The sequence below is a fragment of the Encephalitozoon cuniculi genome, chromosome X, assembly GCF_000091225.2.
Source record: "Encephalitozoon cuniculi GB-M1 chromosome X, complete sequence".
Lineage (NCBI taxonomy): Eukaryota > Fungi > Microsporidia > Unikaryonidae > Encephalitozoon > Encephalitozoon cuniculi.
In genome coordinates, this window is record NC_003236.1 from 153,058 (window position 1) to 168,868 (window position 15,811).

General features: G+C 48.3%; 9 protein-coding genes across 9 annotated transcripts; 6 read left to right on the forward strand and 3 right to left on the reverse strand.

Moving 5' to 3' along the window:
• Positions 1-3: 3 nt before the first annotated feature.
• ECU10_1150 (uncharacterized protein) lies at positions 4-2,655 on the forward strand (the record flags this gene model as incomplete). Its single annotated transcript, NM_001042063.2, has 1 exon — positions 4-2,655. The coding sequence occupies one exon, from the start codon at positions 4-6 to the stop codon at positions 2,653-2,655; it is 2,652 nt and encodes an 883-aa protein (NP_586230.2).
• An 87-nt stretch (positions 2,656-2,742) lies between these two features.
• Positions 2,743-3,006, forward strand: ECU10_1155 (uncharacterized protein; the record flags this gene model as incomplete). Its single annotated transcript, NM_001415268.1, has 1 exon — positions 2,743-3,006. One exon carries the CDS (start codon positions 2,743-2,745, stop codon positions 3,004-3,006), a length of 264 nt encoding a protein of 87 aa, NP_001402546.1.
• An 18-nt stretch (positions 3,007-3,024) lies between these two features.
• Positions 3,025-6,147, reverse strand: ECU10_1160 (uncharacterized protein; the record flags this gene model as incomplete). Its single annotated transcript, NM_001042064.1, has 1 exon — positions 3,025-6,147. One exon carries the CDS (start codon positions 6,145-6,147, stop codon positions 3,025-3,027), a length of 3,123 nt encoding a protein of 1,040 aa, NP_586231.1.
• A 51-nt stretch (positions 6,148-6,198) lies between these two features.
• On the reverse strand, positions 6,199-6,771 carry ECU10_1170 (uncharacterized protein; the record flags this gene model as incomplete). Its single annotated transcript, NM_001042065.1, has 1 exon — positions 6,199-6,771. One exon carries the CDS (start codon positions 6,769-6,771, stop codon positions 6,199-6,201), a length of 573 nt encoding a protein of 190 aa, NP_586232.1.
• A 109-nt stretch (positions 6,772-6,880) lies between these two features.
• On the forward strand, positions 6,881-7,564 carry ECU10_1180 (uncharacterized protein; the record flags this gene model as incomplete). Its single annotated transcript, NM_001042066.1, has 1 exon — positions 6,881-7,564. One exon carries the CDS (start codon positions 6,881-6,883, stop codon positions 7,562-7,564), a length of 684 nt encoding a protein of 227 aa, NP_586233.1.
• Positions 7,565-7,607: 43 nt separating this feature from the next.
• Positions 7,608-9,152, reverse strand: ECU10_1190 (uncharacterized protein; the record flags this gene model as incomplete). The annotated part of the gene is made up of 1 exon (NM_001042067.1): positions 7,608-9,152. One exon carries the CDS (start codon positions 9,150-9,152, stop codon positions 7,608-7,610), a length of 1,545 nt encoding a protein of 514 aa, NP_586234.1.
• Positions 9,153-9,330: 178 nt separating this feature from the next.
• On the forward strand, positions 9,331-9,948 carry ECU10_1200i (casein kinase II subunit beta; the record flags this gene model as incomplete). The annotated part of the gene is made up of 1 exon (NM_001042068.1): positions 9,331-9,948. The coding sequence occupies one exon, from the start codon at positions 9,331-9,333 to the stop codon at positions 9,946-9,948; it is 618 nt and encodes a 205-aa protein (NP_586235.1).
• A 64-nt stretch (positions 9,949-10,012) lies between these two features.
• On the forward strand, positions 10,013-15,400 carry ECU10_1210 (uncharacterized protein; the record flags this gene model as incomplete). The annotated part of the gene is made up of 1 exon (NM_001042069.2): positions 10,013-15,400. One exon carries the CDS (start codon positions 10,013-10,015, stop codon positions 15,398-15,400), a length of 5,388 nt encoding a protein of 1,795 aa, NP_586236.2.
• Positions 15,384-15,800, forward strand: ECU10_1220 (uncharacterized protein; the record flags this gene model as incomplete). The annotated part of the gene is made up of 1 exon (NM_001042070.1): positions 15,384-15,800. The coding sequence occupies one exon, from the start codon at positions 15,384-15,386 to the stop codon at positions 15,798-15,800; it is 417 nt and encodes a 138-aa protein (NP_586237.1).
• Positions 15,801-15,811: the final 11 nt, after the last annotated feature.

Genomic DNA, 15,811 nt, shown 5'->3' on the forward strand with positions numbered 1-15,811 from the left:
GACATGGCGATGTTTGGAAGTGATCCTTGTTCTGAGGACAGAGGACGGAGCGCAAGCATAGGAACGTTTGATAGGTTTTATAGACTCTCCAGAAATTTTATTGCAGACCTGGTGCACCTGGGGCCTATTCTTGTATCTGTCACAGTAGAAAGGGATTTTTCGAGAGTGCTTGTAAGATCCATGCTGGGGTTCAGGGAGTATAGATTCTACAGCAAGCACATCACAGGATGTCCATATTTTTTTTCTGTAAGCCGCAGTCTTTCCAGATACTTTGGAGACACCATAGGTGGCTGGAGATATGTGGAGGCAGCGTCGGCCCGGAGAAGGTCTTCCTTTATGGGGATGCTCAGCTCACTGTTCTCCCTTGGAAACTGGCCCCTGCGAAGCGATCTTGGAGCGAAGAGGAAGAAGATGTACGACGCAACATGTGCTGGGATGATGAGATGTCCTGAGAAGTTCTCTGTTGGAGAAGTGATGGGCCGGATGGCCGAGGTGAGGCTGGAGCATGCAAGAGGGTTGGACTGGGAGTTCTATAACCGTCCTGTCTATATTGATCTGGTTGTCGAGAACAGCAAAGTAATTCCCCGGGGGATGCTGGGCAGGAGACTCGTTGATCCTGAAGACTGCTGCAACGTGTCCTCAGACGACCTGGAGGACATCAAGACCTCTGCATGTACCGGAGAAAAGAGACTGCGGCAGGCCCTTCTTGGATTTGTTTTCAACGAGGTCGAGTATTTTTGCCAGGTGAACAGATTCTACATGGACGTTGCCTCGAAGGCCTGGGGGGAAGAGGCAGGGCTTGAAGATATATTCGAGGGGTTTTGCAGGGTTCATAGGTTCGAGGCCGGGTTTATAAGCTCCATGGGGGACATAGTAGAGGGGGCCGGGTTTGCGATGGATAGGATTCTCCAGGATCCCCAATACTTTGCGGATGCGATGGACGGCAGGGGCTTTAGCGAGATTGAAATGGATGACGAGGAGATTCTTGAGAAGGTTCTGTGCTCCTTTGAGGGGAACTTTGAAGGATTTAGGTGCTATGAAGACCTCATGCTGTCCCACGAGGAATCGATCGAGACTCTGAGGAATGCTAAGAACTATGCAGAGGCACCTGACCACAGAGCAGTAAACGATTGCTTCTGCAACTGCCTGCAAAGAGTTGTAAGATATCCCATTCTCATTGACGATATTCTTCGGAATCTTGACGATGGAGCACATGCGAAAAGGGCAAGGAAGATTTATCTGAGGATGACGAGACTCATCAACATCATTGACAAGAAAAAGGAAAGGCATGACAATCTCCGATGTGCATTGCTAATTGGAGAAAGGGTTGGCGGGATGCCTAGCGATGTGGGAAAGGAGAGAAAGGACTTTCTTTTCCAGCTGAACTGCGAAGACACCTATGGAGATCCGGTGGCATTGTTTTTGTTCCGCGAGATGGTGGTTGTTGCAGACAGAGAGGGCCCGTCTGTGTCTATTCTAGACTCCGGATCTGGAAGATACTTCTTCCGGTGTGCCCTGAGGCTGGAGAATGCAGAGATTGTCGCCTTTGGGGCCACTGGAATAAAGATTATTGTAAAAGACGTCCTGGAGGGACGGGATGATCTGTACCAAATGACGGAGGTTTACGATGATGTTTCTATTGGAGCGATGTACTTCTTGAGGTGCTCTCCACACTCTGTGAGATGCTTTGTCGAAGAGTACTACAGGGCAGGGGCCGAGGCCGGGGGCGATCTGTACACATCTGGAACAAACATATTCTTTAGGGTTCTCGACTATGCCAGAGCAGAAGAGGACAGCCTCGGAAAGGCCGATCTTGTATTGTATATGAGTGAAGGGGAGTTTAAGGCGTCGCGCAGGGCTAATGCTGCATGCATCAACCTTGAAGGTGGAACTCTGAAGACGAAGAGCTCGGATGGGGTAGAGCAATGTGTATGCTATGGGGAAAGTGAGCTAAAGGATAGGCTTGGAGAGGTCCTTGAAGACGTTGTCCGAGTTAGAAGGATTCTCGTGGCATCCGAAAGTACACCCTGGGGATCTCCGCATCTGTTTGCGACATACAGGATAAAGCTTAGAGAAATCGTGGAAGAATGCGGGGACTCTTCGGTTACCGGATTCAACGGGAGCCTTTCCAAGTGCGACATGGCCACCATAACCCAGAAAGTCAATGTGGCAAGAGGAATTATGGGATACCTGTCTAGATCGTTGTCGTATGTGGGATGCAAGTCAACCAAAAAGGATTCCATTCCTGATGGAGACCAGGACAGCAGTAGACTCGGCCCGCAGGAGGCAATAGGTCTCCTGGAGAGACTTCTGGATATGGAAGAGATAGAGGACTGCGTTTTTACTGAGTACAGCACCCAAGACATCCTCTGTCTGCTGATGCACTTTGTACACACAGACGTGTACTCATTCTTCCGAATGGAGGACATAGAGATTCTTCACAGGACATTGGTTGTAGATGGAGCCTATCTCCTCGGAATGGTTGTTCCGAAGATGAGCAACCCCTCGTTTGCCTCATCTCTCTTTGAAATCATAGTCACGGCAAGGGACAAGGTCTGCATTGCACCAGCACTTGAGATGCTCTTAGGGATGTTTGCATCTTTTGAAGTGTCTAGGGCAGAGGTGATCGATGTGGTGGCCAAGATCTGCTGGTGATCGATGTGTGAAATAAATACGCCTTGGGCGGTGTTACAGATTTTTGATGGAAATGTGCTTTGAAAACAACATTGTTTGCTATTGAGCATGGACGGGGAGGAAGAAAGGGCCTTGAGGGAATCGTCGAAAAGCATGAAGACAACCGTCCAGATCATACAGGAAAAGATAGACCAGCAGAATCTGATATACGAGTCCATCGAGGCCGAGACCACAAGAAACGACAGGATCCTGTTCCTGAACATCCGCAAATTCGAAGAGGCAATCAAGAGAATGAATAGTGACCCGAGGAATAAGATAATATTTATGTTGCTTTTAGTGATTGTGGGGTGTAGTGCATATCTGTTTCTATGACAGGGCCTGGAAAATAAATCAGGGTGTCCTGCAAGCTATATTCTTCAGCATTTCTATGTCAAGCAGATTGTCCTTGTCGCCGTGCTGCTCGTAGAAATCCGTCAGTACATCAATAACGAACTTTTTGTCTACATCCGATGCTGCTGAGTACTCCTTCAGGAAGATCTTGTTGATGTTGGACATATCAGCCCTCAGTCTCCTCCTGCTTCCTTTGTTGCCCTGCCTCAAGTATCTCATGGTGCTTTTGAAGCCGCTTGGATTCTCCCTCATCGAAAGGAGAAGAAAGTATCTGACCATGTTGAAATACTCCTGGTCCACCGGGGAAATCGGGAAGTGGATGAAAAGGGTGGAGACTATGTCCAAAACTAGGTGGAAGGAAGTAGAAATCTTCAGAGTCCCCATCCCGCAGGTCACTATCCCGAGGCACAGCTTGTACCTCTCGATGTCGCCGTATCTCATCGAGAGCTGGGTCTCTTGCTTGCATCTGCTCGACGTAAAGAAGAAGTCTGTCTGCTCAGATAGAAACCTTCCTGTCTCCGTCATCTTGATCTGCCTTCTTAGAATCCTGATGACGTCAATATTGCAGGAGGAGTTTGATATCAGCGAAAGAGACATAAGAGACACATCAAACAGCACCTTAGACTCGTGGTTGTCCTTCATTGCCCTTTCTGCAAGAAGGCATACCTCTAGAATGGCTTTGAAAAGGGCTCCCTCAAGATCCACCACCTCTTCCCTGTATAGCAGGTAGACAGCTACATACAGTATCTTCCCAGATAGTCTATACAGCTCGTAAAGGCCGGCGCTGTGAACTCTCCTCTTTACGTCCTCAACAATAGAGTTCAGACGCTCGTCCATTGATATCCCGAGCGAAAAGAGCTCCGAGTACAGAACCTCCTCAGGTCTGTTTGCATCTGATCTCCGGAACCTGTTCAAAAACCTCGTTTGTTTGCTTCCAAAAAGAACAATGCCGTTGGTAAGAAGCTCACAAAGGGAGTCTTTCAACTCTATAAACCTGAACATCTCGGGGCTCGTCTTCATGTACAGCATAGAAATCGAGAAAGACGCCATGACTCTATATGTGTAGTCGTACCATATCTTGTTTCCCCGGTTGTACTGCTCGTTCCAGAAGACCCCCTTTCTGTTCGCCTCCACTGTCAGCACATCCTTGATAAGGACGTTTCCGCTTCCTGCGTACAGCATTCCAAGCCCAACAATGCATCCAACGTGGATGTACAGAGGCTGTCCAGACTTGAGGTAGTGGAGATACATCCTTCCCAGCGGGTCGTCCCTCTTGCCAATGTAGCTTATGCCCATGCCTGCAAGCAGCGCCATGGATATCACAGGATGCTTTGGGGAGACAAGCTGTGCAAGTTTCTGCGGATGAAGGCCAAGAAGACGGCCCTGGAGCCCAAATGAAAATACTTTTCCAGCTACTTCAAATTCACTCCCCGCTCCTGTGGATATGAAATCAAGGATTCTTGATTCTATAAAGTCATGTGACATCTCATCGTAGGGGCTCAACCCACAGCCTCTGAAGACGGAGTGGTTGAATATAGGCCAGTCAGTCCAGCCATTCTCCTTGATCTCGATCTCGCTCAGCTCCCCGTTCTTGTGGATGGGGAACTTCAGCTGCTTGGACCCATATCTGTCCTTAGACACTCCAGAGCCGTAGAACAAATATGCCCTCCCTATGTTTGACGCCATCCTCAAGACATATCCTTTTTCCTTCTTGTTTTCCAGATCATACTCGTCAATCTCAAATACTCTTGGACTCTCGTCAAACAGAGAAAACACCTCTTCCATCCGCGGGTCTCCAAAGTGCCGCTCAGTGATTTTGCACAGCCTTCTAATGGACCGCACAGGCCTTGTGCTTCTGAGTACCTCATTCTTCTTCGTCTCCATGTAAATCACTCTGTACCCAAGATTCATGATGTCAGGATACTTCAGGTTCCCAATGGCATCGAGGTTACATCTCATGATTCTTCTGTACTTCACTTTCATCACATCATTAATCCCCGTTAGAAAGGGATAGGTATAGCTAACCAGCTCCCTGCACCTCTCCACAGTCCTCAGGCCCTCTATCTGTGGAATCTCCAGACTCAAAAACTCCCAGACACTTCTGCATCTGGCCAGCCACTCTTCTAAAGTCCTGTTAATCCTATCCACAACTTCCCTCGTGGGCTCCAGCACGTCAAACCGCTTCTCCTTGCTTCGAAGAAACATCCCCATAAACACCTTTTGCATGGCCCTCGGGTAGCACGAAAGCAGATTCTTCTCCACCTCGCTCATCCCCATCCAAAAGGGCCGGCTGTAGTCACACATCCATGCCCTCGAAACCCTTGACCCTGGCCAGAGACTCTCTTCAATTGAAGGACACACAACCTCGTTTCCGAGAAACAGCATGTCATTAATCCTCAAAAACTCAAGACACTTGCCCCTTGAAATCCTCATCTTGTACTTTACAAGGCACTCAACCTCCTTCTCAAGCTTTATATTCACCTCCGACAGAAGCTTGCTTCTCTTCACCCCTCCTTTACTGCTCCCTAGTCTGACAAACGATGCTGCGTTTCCGTGGATCCCTACCATGAAGCCGTCATAGTCGACAATCTCTACATTCATGCCACATTCGTGCCTCTCCTCCTCTTCATAATCTTCAACAAGACATCTCATGCCTTCCTCCACCTTGCAGACAGTCAGAACTCTTGTTCTGTTGATCTCGTCAAAGTTATCGTCGTCCTTGTCCGAACACGAAGATCCTGTCATGCCTTGCGTCAACGCCCTCCCCCTTCCAACATTCCTGAGTAGGTATCCCCCAGTCCTCTCTAAAACCATCTCCCCCGATACAACCTCCCTGAGAACGAACCCACGGTGGAAAAACACAAATTCCTCGGGCTCAAAGGGATTCGAAACAAGCATAACATGGTTGTTTTCTTTGTTGTGGTAATAGACCCCTTCATTCTTCACAACCGCAGCTTTTATTGGCCGCGTCAGCGTCATGTCCTCGTCCCCGTAGAAGCAAATCCTCGATTGGGTGCAAACAACAACCCATCTCTTGACTCTTCCTGCTCCGATGATCTTCTCCTCAAACCTCAGCCTCCTTCCTCTAAACATAAGCTCTGCATCCCTCCATCTAACAACCATCAAAGGGTGTCTTTCCAAAGTTTTATATACTGCTTTGCCTTCGCATCCTCCCTACAGCTCCTCCTGCTCAACAGCCATTCCGCACGAGCACCTTGAAATGCCTCCGTCCACAAAAAACACATGCACATGCTTCTCGCTGCTTCTAACATCCATCCTGGTCTTCCTCCTGAGATCCTTTATCTTCCCTTTCAGCTTTCTTATCTTCCGATCGTCAGTCATCTTTCTTCTTTTCTGCTTGACCCTTTCAATCTCCTCGAGAGACCCCCACTTGTGGATTGCAAACTGCTCAACCTCCTCTTGGAGATACAGATGCATCTTCGACCATGTTCCCTTGTGAGGATTGGGCCTCTGGAGAAATCGGAATCCCTTGAGCTCCTCGTCCGTCAGAAGATACTCAGACAGACAGGAGGTCTTCGTCACAAACTTAAGCATGCTGTGGCGGCATGACCTACAGACAGAGATTCCAAACGTGCTTTCCAGCTCGTCGTCGAGCGGTATCTGTAGACAGTACTTGCATCTCTTGTTCAGAGCGATTGGAAGAAGAATCGATTCGTCCTCCCTCACCTCCTTCCTGCTGTCTTCCTTCTCGGCAAAAAAGCCTCCATCCTGTGGAGCATTCTCCATTTGGTGTTGGCAGAGGGCATCTGTCTCTCATTTATACTTGTCTGGAATGTGCCAGGCCAGCTCCCATTGACTCCACGAGGATAATTGACTTATCGGACTGCCCTTGGACATGCTTTTCGATTTGTTTGGGCTGTTTGGAGAAAAGCCTTCCTGGTCTCTGAGACCAACGAAGTTTGATGGATGCAACCAGAACAACTTTGGAGGGAAGGTGATAGTTCCACAGTCTGTGCTGGTTGACCTTGTGTCGTTCCAGATCCAGCCGCCATTTACATTTGAAATCTCTCACTCCGACGGGATATACAGGACACACTGCGGGGTCCTCGAGTTCACCGGCGAGGAGGGCGATGTCGTTGTTCCGTCGTGGATGTACCAGCAGCTTTCCATGGAAGATGCAGACAAGGTGGTGCTTAGGTACATGACGTTTCCCCTTGGAAAGTTTGTGAAGCTGATTCCACACTCAGTGGACTTTCTTGAGATCGAGAATCCGAAGGTGGAGCTGGAGTCGTGCCTGAGAAACTACCAGGTTCTGTCTGAAGGAGACGAAATACTGTGCCAGTTTGATGAGGTTGGGTCCATCAGATTTACAGTTGCACACATAGAGCCCTCTGCCAACGCCATATACATTGTGGATACAGACCTGGCAGTTGACTTTCTGGAGCCAATTGGGTTCAAAGACAAGGTGGAGAGGGAAAAAACGGTCGCAAAGTACATCGAGGTGATAGACTCAAGCCATGACGTAAAACCAATCAGAATGAAGAAGCTCGGGCTGTATCTGTACAAGCCAGTAGATTAAAGTTATCAGGCTGTCAGTTATTTATTGTGTGAAGGCATCCCAATCAGGATATGGCCTTGGAAGACCCTGTAATCTCCTCGTATGCCAAATACAATTCGTCTGCCCCGTGTCCGTCCTCAATGTTGCTAATGATCTGGTCAAATGAAAAGATGCCTTCCGACATAAGCACAAAGTTTTCTGCAAAACATCTTGTGTTGTCTGGTGGGCACAGAAAGATCTTGAGATACTTCTCGACAACATCTATGAGAGGAATGACACTTGTCTTTGTCCGCAAATACCGCTTTACCTCAGCAGTCTCAAGCAAGATGGCCTCTGAAGCCTTGGGGGTGATTTTGATGGAGTAGATTCTGGAGAAGACATGGGAGATGATGCTTTCCAGCACCATGATTCGAACGTCCTCGTACATTCCGCTGTTGCTCTCGCTCATTATCTCTTTGTCCAGGAAGCGTATGATTTCCTTGGACAGTCCTTCGGGGGCCGTGAAGTCCAGCTCTGAGAAGTAGTGCGAGAGATAGTCGTCTATGAGGGCATTCTGGAGCCCTTCGATCCTCCGGGCTTCTGCATGCATCTTTGGGGCGTCCTCTTCGACTCCAGATCTTTCCATGACCTGGTCCAGAAAGTCAAGTCCCGTTTCTCTTACAAAAAGAATGGTGTTCAGGACAATGATAGATCCGTACATGTCCTTAGAAGGACATATCTTCCTCATTAGGAAACCCAAATGGTCGTCGAAGCAATGCACGAGGTGTCTGTATGTAGGCCTGTCGTTGAGATACCCAATCTTCTTGAAAATCCTTTCCAGCCCGCGGAAGAAGTCCAGGAACCTTGAAAAGACACACACTTTGACGTCCTGCAGGTTGAGCTCGGACTCCACCAGAAGCCTGAAGGATGCCCTCAGGTATATTTCTATGTTCGGCACAAACAGTGATGAGATCATTGTTCTATGAGGACATGAAGTCTCTGTGGAGCTTGGAACCAGACGCGACTCGTTCCCTGCAGGCTGCTGCAAGGAACACACACAGCAGCCGTGTTTCTCAAATGCTCTTCCAAGCCTCCGTTCGTGTTTTATCGTTACATCAAAGGCTTCCACGAAGTCTTGCTCGTCGATCTCGTTGTAGAAAAAGTAATCGCATGCTCTCTGCTTCGTCAGTACATAATACTTGAGCAATATCTCCTGTGGCAAGTTCCAGTCGTCGGGAACATTGGAATACCTGAGGCTTATTCTGGCCATGCTTTCTTCAATCCATGTAAAGCAGCTTTTCAGTGAGGATAGCTTCTGGAAGTTGCAGCACAGAAATTCCTGGTAATCCACAGAGCACAGCGACGCCAGGTAAGAGATCAGTAGGGACCTTATCTTTGCCTCAAAGCTTTCTCCCTGCAGCAGGATGATGTTTATCAACGGTCTTGGGATTCCCCTCTGCTCGTGGACGCCTCTTCTTATCTCTTCTTCAATCGACGACTGCAGTCCCTCCAGGTCATCCGTGGACAGCTTGTTTCTGAGGACTAGCTTCTCCATTTCCTGCTGGATTCTGCTGTAAATCTCCTCATAGTTTCTCTCCTTGTACAACATCCTTAGCTCGGAAGCATGCATTTCGCGCAGCAATGCCTAAGGCTTTAGATCGATATTGAAACACCTGTTTCAGATGAACGGCAGAACATGTGCGAGGGCAGTAGCGTACATCCCAAGCGCTCAGAGAGGCGGCGTGGTCTCTAGTTCATGCGATAGAAGGCAAAATGTTTTTCTAGTTCTGCAAAAACAGGCCATAGAGATGGAGAATCTGCTGGAAGACGATTCTGAGAATTTGCTGAGAATAAGCTCTGACGAGTACTGGGTGGGCGACTTCATGCGCAGAAAGGAGAACCATAGCATTGTGCGTGTTCCAGATGAGTTTCTGGAAGACAGGTTCAACACCATTGGGTTGGATAGGTACATAGACAATCTCGAGGAAGTATATAACTCGGTACTTGACAAGGGCCCTCGAGGCAACTTCAAGGAGGAGTCTTCGCTGTACTATCTGATACACCAAAGATATATCTTCACGAAGTCTGGGCTTGAGGCAGTGCTGGACAAGGTGATGAGCCGGGAGTATGGAGCATGTCCAAGGGTAGGATGCAGGTCGGTCGGGGTGATTCCCATTGGGCTAAGCGACAGGCCGCAGGTGTCATCCACAAAAATCTACTGTCACTCCTGTGTGAACGTGTATGAGGCCAGTGGCACTCTCCAGCTACTGGATGGGTGTGCATGGGGAAGGTCGTTTCCACACTTTCTGATCCTGACCCATTCGTACCACTTTCCCTCACGGACATGTGAAGAGTATATACCAAGGATCTACGGGCTCCGGATCTGTTCCCATGACGATAATGACTCTCTTTCTGAAGACAACTGAAATAAATACCTAATATGGAAGGCTGGGCCTCTCTGCTTAATTTTCAAGTGGCATGGAGACCGTGATGAGGGACGAGCTTCTCGAGGAGCAATATGGATTTGTGCCGTACTACGAGGGGAGGAGAAGAGAGGGGTGGCTGCTGAACTATGCAACTGTTACGCTTAAGGATGGAAGGATGAAAACAAAGCTCTACCTGATTGATGGAGAAGGAGTCGAGTTTCTTGTGAAGATTCCCTATTTTCCTTCGTTTCTGGTCAAGGCCTCGGACTACGATGTTGTGGAGGAATACCTCAGGAAAAGATATTCTGGGGAGATCCACGACATTGAGAGGACCCATCGGGTCGACTTTAAGGAATACAACCACCTGAGCAAGGAACCCGGGGTGTTTCTAAAAGTGAGGTTCAAGACCGATACAGGATTTGGGGATGCTGTAAAGGACGTTAGAAGAGTTGTTGCAAGGAACAAGGTACAGAGGAGGGACGAGTACGACTGCTTTGGGGAGGGAAGAGGCCTCAATGCCGAGGACTTCATAGTATCCATCTGCGAGCACGACATTCCTGTAGAGGTATGCGCTGCTAATGATCTTGGGATTAGATGCGGAAGGTGGTACGGGTTCCGTTACACTGGAGAGATGTACGTTATAGAGAAGAGCGAAAGGATCGTGTTTCCCGATCTCAGAATACTTGCATTTGACATTGAGACATCTAAAAGGCCACTGAAGTTTCCTAACGCAGACTCTGACGAGGTGATGATGATATCGGTCAAAACTGAGGGCTATGGAGAGCTGATTGTAAACAGGGGGTTGGTTTCTAAGGACATCCGAGGATTTGAATATAGCCCGAAGGAGGATATGCAGTGTACATTTTGTGCGGTAAACGAGAGTAGCGAGGAGGGGGTGCTGATCAGGTTTGTGGAGACTATCCAAAGACACAGACCCCACCTGATAACAACGTTCAACGGGGCGCTGTTTGACTTTCCATTTCTGGAGAAGAGGATGCTGAGGTATGGGATAAGCCTCAGGGAGACTGCTGGGTTTGTTCGGAGGGATGAGTACTACATTTCGCCGTTTATTGTGCATCTTGATTGCTACAAGTGGGTTAGAAGAGACTCGTATCTTCCCGCAGGAAGCCAAGGCCTTAAGGCTGTTACCAAGGCAAAGCTGGGGTACTTTCCAGACGAGGTTGACCCTGAGGACATGGTTGGGCTTGCGGTATCTGATCCTGAGAGAATGGGATCCTACTCTGCTTCCGACTCTGTTGCCACGTATTTCCTTTACATCAAGTATGTCCAGCCTCATGTTTTTTCTATGTGTTCTCTTATTCCTCTTCCGCCGACGTCAGCGCTCTGCCAGGGGTCTGGAACGCTGTGCGAGGCGCTGCTTATTTCCGAGGCTACAGCGTACGGGGTATTGGTTCCCGAGAAGAGAAGGGAGACCAAGATGCAGGAGCATAATGGACACATAGCAGAGAGCATTACATATGTTGGAGGGCATGTCGAATGTCTCAAGTCCGGGATTTTCAGGTCGGACTTTGAGTACGAGTTTGATGTAGATAAGGAGTTTATCGACACGGTGGCCTTGAAGATTGACGAGATGCTTTCGGAGTACAGGGGGGAAGAGGGCTTTGAGGACATGAGAGGAAAGGTTCTTAGGAACCTGCAGGAAAACAGAGGAGGATTCCGGAGAGAGGGGCTTATATATCACTTAGATGTCGGAGCGATGTATCCAAACATCATACTCACTAACAAGCTGCAGCCCATTGCAATTGTCGACGAAGACGCCTGTATAAGATGTGACTTTTCGGACGAGTCGAACGGATGCAAGAAAAGAATGGAGTGGACTCTCAAGGTTGAGTACATTCCTGCAGGTAGGGAAGAGACCGAAAGGATCAGGAAACAGATAAGAAGGGAAAAAGGGTTTGCAGGAGACGAGAATGAAGAACTGAGGCAGAGGGCTAGAAGATATTCCAAGGACACGTATAGGAGGGCAAAGGTAAGGGAGAGCTGTATTAGAAGCTCGACTGTCTGCCAGCGGGAGATTCCGTTCTATGTGGAGACGGTTAGGAAGTTCAGGGATCAAAGATATGTCTACAAGAAGCTGCATTCCCAGGCACAGAAGGCCTTTGAGTCTGCATCGTCTGATGAGGAAAGAAAGCATGCAATGAAGTCTGTCGTTGTGTATTCCTCGTTGCAGATTGCACACAAGTGTGTTTTGAATTCCTTCTATGGATATGTGATGAGAAAGAGTTCGCGGTGGTACAGCATGGAGATGGCAGCAATAGTGTGCAATGTTGGAGGAAACATTATCAAGAGGGCAAAGGAGGTTGTGGAGAAGATAGGGATTTCATTGGAGCTCGACACAGATGGGATATGGTGCATAGTTCCATCCTCACTGATATCCTCATATACGCTCCCGTCTGGAAGAAGGTTCTCGTTTCTATCCAGCCTTCTGAACCACTTCGTGTGCAAGGAGTTTACAAACTGGCAGTATCAGGAGAGAGTTGACGGTAAGTATGTCATGAGGGCAGAGAACTCGATATTTTTTGAGATTGACGGGCCATACAGGGCAATGCTCCTTCCGTCATCCACCGAGGAAAGCAAGCTGCTGAAGAAGAGGTATGCAATAATCGACAGCAACAACAGGATAGCGGAGCTGAAGGGATTTGAGATAAAAAGACGGGGAGAGCTTGAGATTGTCAAGAAGTTTCAGGAGGAGCTGTTTCTGCATTTTCTGGACGGAAGCAACTTGGAAGAATGTTACGAGTCACTTGCCGGGGTATGCAGATACTGGCTGGACATACTAAAGAGCAGAGGAGAGTACCTGGACGACGACACGATTCTTGAGCTGCTATCTGAGAGCAGGAGCATGTCGAAAGGATTCGGCGAGTATAGAGGGAGGAAGTCGAATCTCACCGTTACGGCGCTTCGGATGTCGGAGCTTCTAGGTGAGGGGATTCTCGAGGAGAAGTTGAAGTGTGAGTACATTGTTGCGGTATATCCGGAGAATGGGTCTGTTGCAGAGAGGGCCATCCCGGTGGTTGTTTTTCGTTCTGAGCAAAAAGAAGAGTTTCTCAGGAGATGGATGGGGAGAGACTATCTTGGAGACATCAGGGCCATCATTGATTGGGACTACTACAGACAGAGGTTGGAGTGTGTCGTGCAAAGGATGGTTATACTGCCTGCGTTGTCCCAGGGAGTCAGGAACCCGCTAAGAGAGATCCAGGTGCCTGTTTGGGCGAACAGTGGTGCTGGGCTTGGAGACTTTGGCCTTAAGAGAACGAGTGATATTGAGGATGCCTCCTGCAAGTTACAGGCGAGAAGTGGCGCAGAACCTGTGGACAGCAAGCACAGGAAAGGTGGGGAAAGTAAAGAAAACCATGGAGATGGTGAGAATGGGATGCAAGAACTGATGAAGACGGACATGGCTGAGTATGTCCTTAGAAGCAGAGCGAGATGGATGGAGATAGTGCAAAGAATTATGGAGAAGGGAGATGTTGTCAAACTTGTCTGTACCAACGATGGACACATGGACGTATATTGTAGTGGGCGAACCAGTGCTGTGGACAGGATTCCTCTGGAGAGAGAGATTTACATGCAGATTAATGATTGGAGGTATTTTGAAGAGTCTGGAGAGGTTGAGAAAACAGTAGCATGGCCGCCGGAGAGCCCCGAAAGTGTGGAGATGGGTGTTATCAGGCTGAAAGAAAGCGAGTTTGTGGGGAACTACGCATTGTATAAGAGATTCCTCAATCACTTTTCGATTAGAAGGGTCTTTGAGGACAAGGTCCCGATTCTGTATAGCAATATGAGGGAATGCGAGGGACATGAAATCGGATTTGTAACTATAACCAGCTTTGTATTCCAGGGAGAATCTGTGTACGTGGCGGGAGAAGAAGTTTTTGTGTCTTCTGAAGGGAGGAAGTTCAATGACCTTGAAAGATATCTTCTTGAGAATTTTGGCCGATGGAAGATCGCCGTTATCAGCTCTGGGGACCCTTCCAAAGCTGAGCTTCGTGAGATCCTGAGAAGGTACCATGTTCTTGAAGTGCCCCTGAAGAGAACTCCGTCTCCAAAGGAATACGTGGAGATGTGCCGCGAGGAAAAGGAATTCCACCATCTCATGGCAGGGGAGATGGAGATGATATGCAAGGCAAGCAGGTATACAGGGGTGCCTATTTTCAACATAGACGAGCATATAATGGACATGGTGTTTTATAGAGAGCTGAGGAAGAACGGGGTTGTAAGTGGGAGGCAAAAGTCGGAGATGCACCACTCTTCATATCTGAGAACGGAAAGGTTCAGAGCCGGGCTTTACAAAGGATACAGCATTGAGATTGAATGTATAGGAACCCTGGTTCTCTCGATTATTGAATATAAGGCATTTTTGGGGGAGGACACATTGTTTGGAGGAGTAGCAAGAAAGGATTTCAATGTTCTTCGGAATCTTTTGAAGAGGGTAGTTCTCGACTCTGTCCGAGGGGAGGAGGGGACCAGGCTTCTCCTAAGGAACATTGTGTCGTGGATAAGGAGAGACTCTACCGTTATCTGCCCCGAGCTCAGGAATATCTGCTGCATGCTGCAGAAAAGATATGTGATGCACCTGGCCAAGAGACTGAGAGATGAGGGATACGATGTGGTTTGCATGGCTGGAGATGTGATTCTGATTAACACGGGAAAGACAAGTGAGAAGGCTGCCCTGGACTTCTTTCATCATATCTGCAAAAGAGGATCCGAGCTCTGTGGATACGAATTGATGAAGATGAAGCTCATCAGAAAGTTCCAGAAGCTTGCGTTTATAAGTCCCAGCTCCTACTTCTTCGTCGACAGTGAAGAGTATTTTTGCTTCAGCGAAAGTAACGTCCCCACGGCATTTCTAAGGGCCTACTTCGGAGATTGCCCAGTTGATCCTGAGTTTGTGTACGGCCTTATTACCAGGATTCCCCTGGAGAGCTCTAGGATAATTCTAAGGCTTCTTTCGCTGAGACAGGATGCACAGACCTTGATGTCCAATTGCTATAGACTTCTTCATCTGAGCGAGTTTGAAGAGGAGAAGGGGACGGAAATGCAGCTTGACATTGGATGTCCCTCGTGTGGAATGGAGAATGTGCTGAGATCCAGATGCATAAAATGCTACAAGCCATATCCAAAGGATGCCGTGCTTGAGGTGTGCATGGCCCATGCCAAGCATCTTCTTTGGCTGGAGCTATCTCGGGATCTGTACTGCGTTAGATGTGGGAGAGTTAATGAGACAAAGCTGTCAGACTTCTGCAAGTGCGGAGGAGCCTTCAAAAAGAGAGGATACATGAAGGAGCTGGAAGAGCTGAGGAAAGTGGCCTCTAGCCCGATCTTTGATGAATTTTGCAGGAGGATTTCAAAGCACTTCTTGCAGGAGTGTCTCCGCTCAGAAGTTAAGAATAAGCCCAACAGCCCATATTTTGATGTGCTCGGAAATTAGGGTTCTTGAAAGAAACAATGGTGCACGTATAGATACTCTGGTCTATGACCACATGATGGCACACATAGTCTTTAACACCGAGATGGATGCATCGCTGCCCAGGAGTCTTCCAATAAACCAGGTGGGAAATGGTGGATCGCTTAAGGTGTTTGTCAATTCCAAGAGAGTGGACTTTGCATACGAACTTGTGTTTGGATATGCCTTGGGTTGCATCGGGATCAAGGAGTATGACTGTAGAGTCTATTTATTTGAAGACGCTGATGACTTATGTGTGCTAAAGAGCCTCATATTTGCAATTGGCGAGGAGTTCAATGCGGGATTAAAGATTTTCCTGGACGATGGCAGGGTAATGATGTCTCTAGGAGAGAAGATAATCTATGAAACAACCATAGCTCTATAGCCGCCGCATCC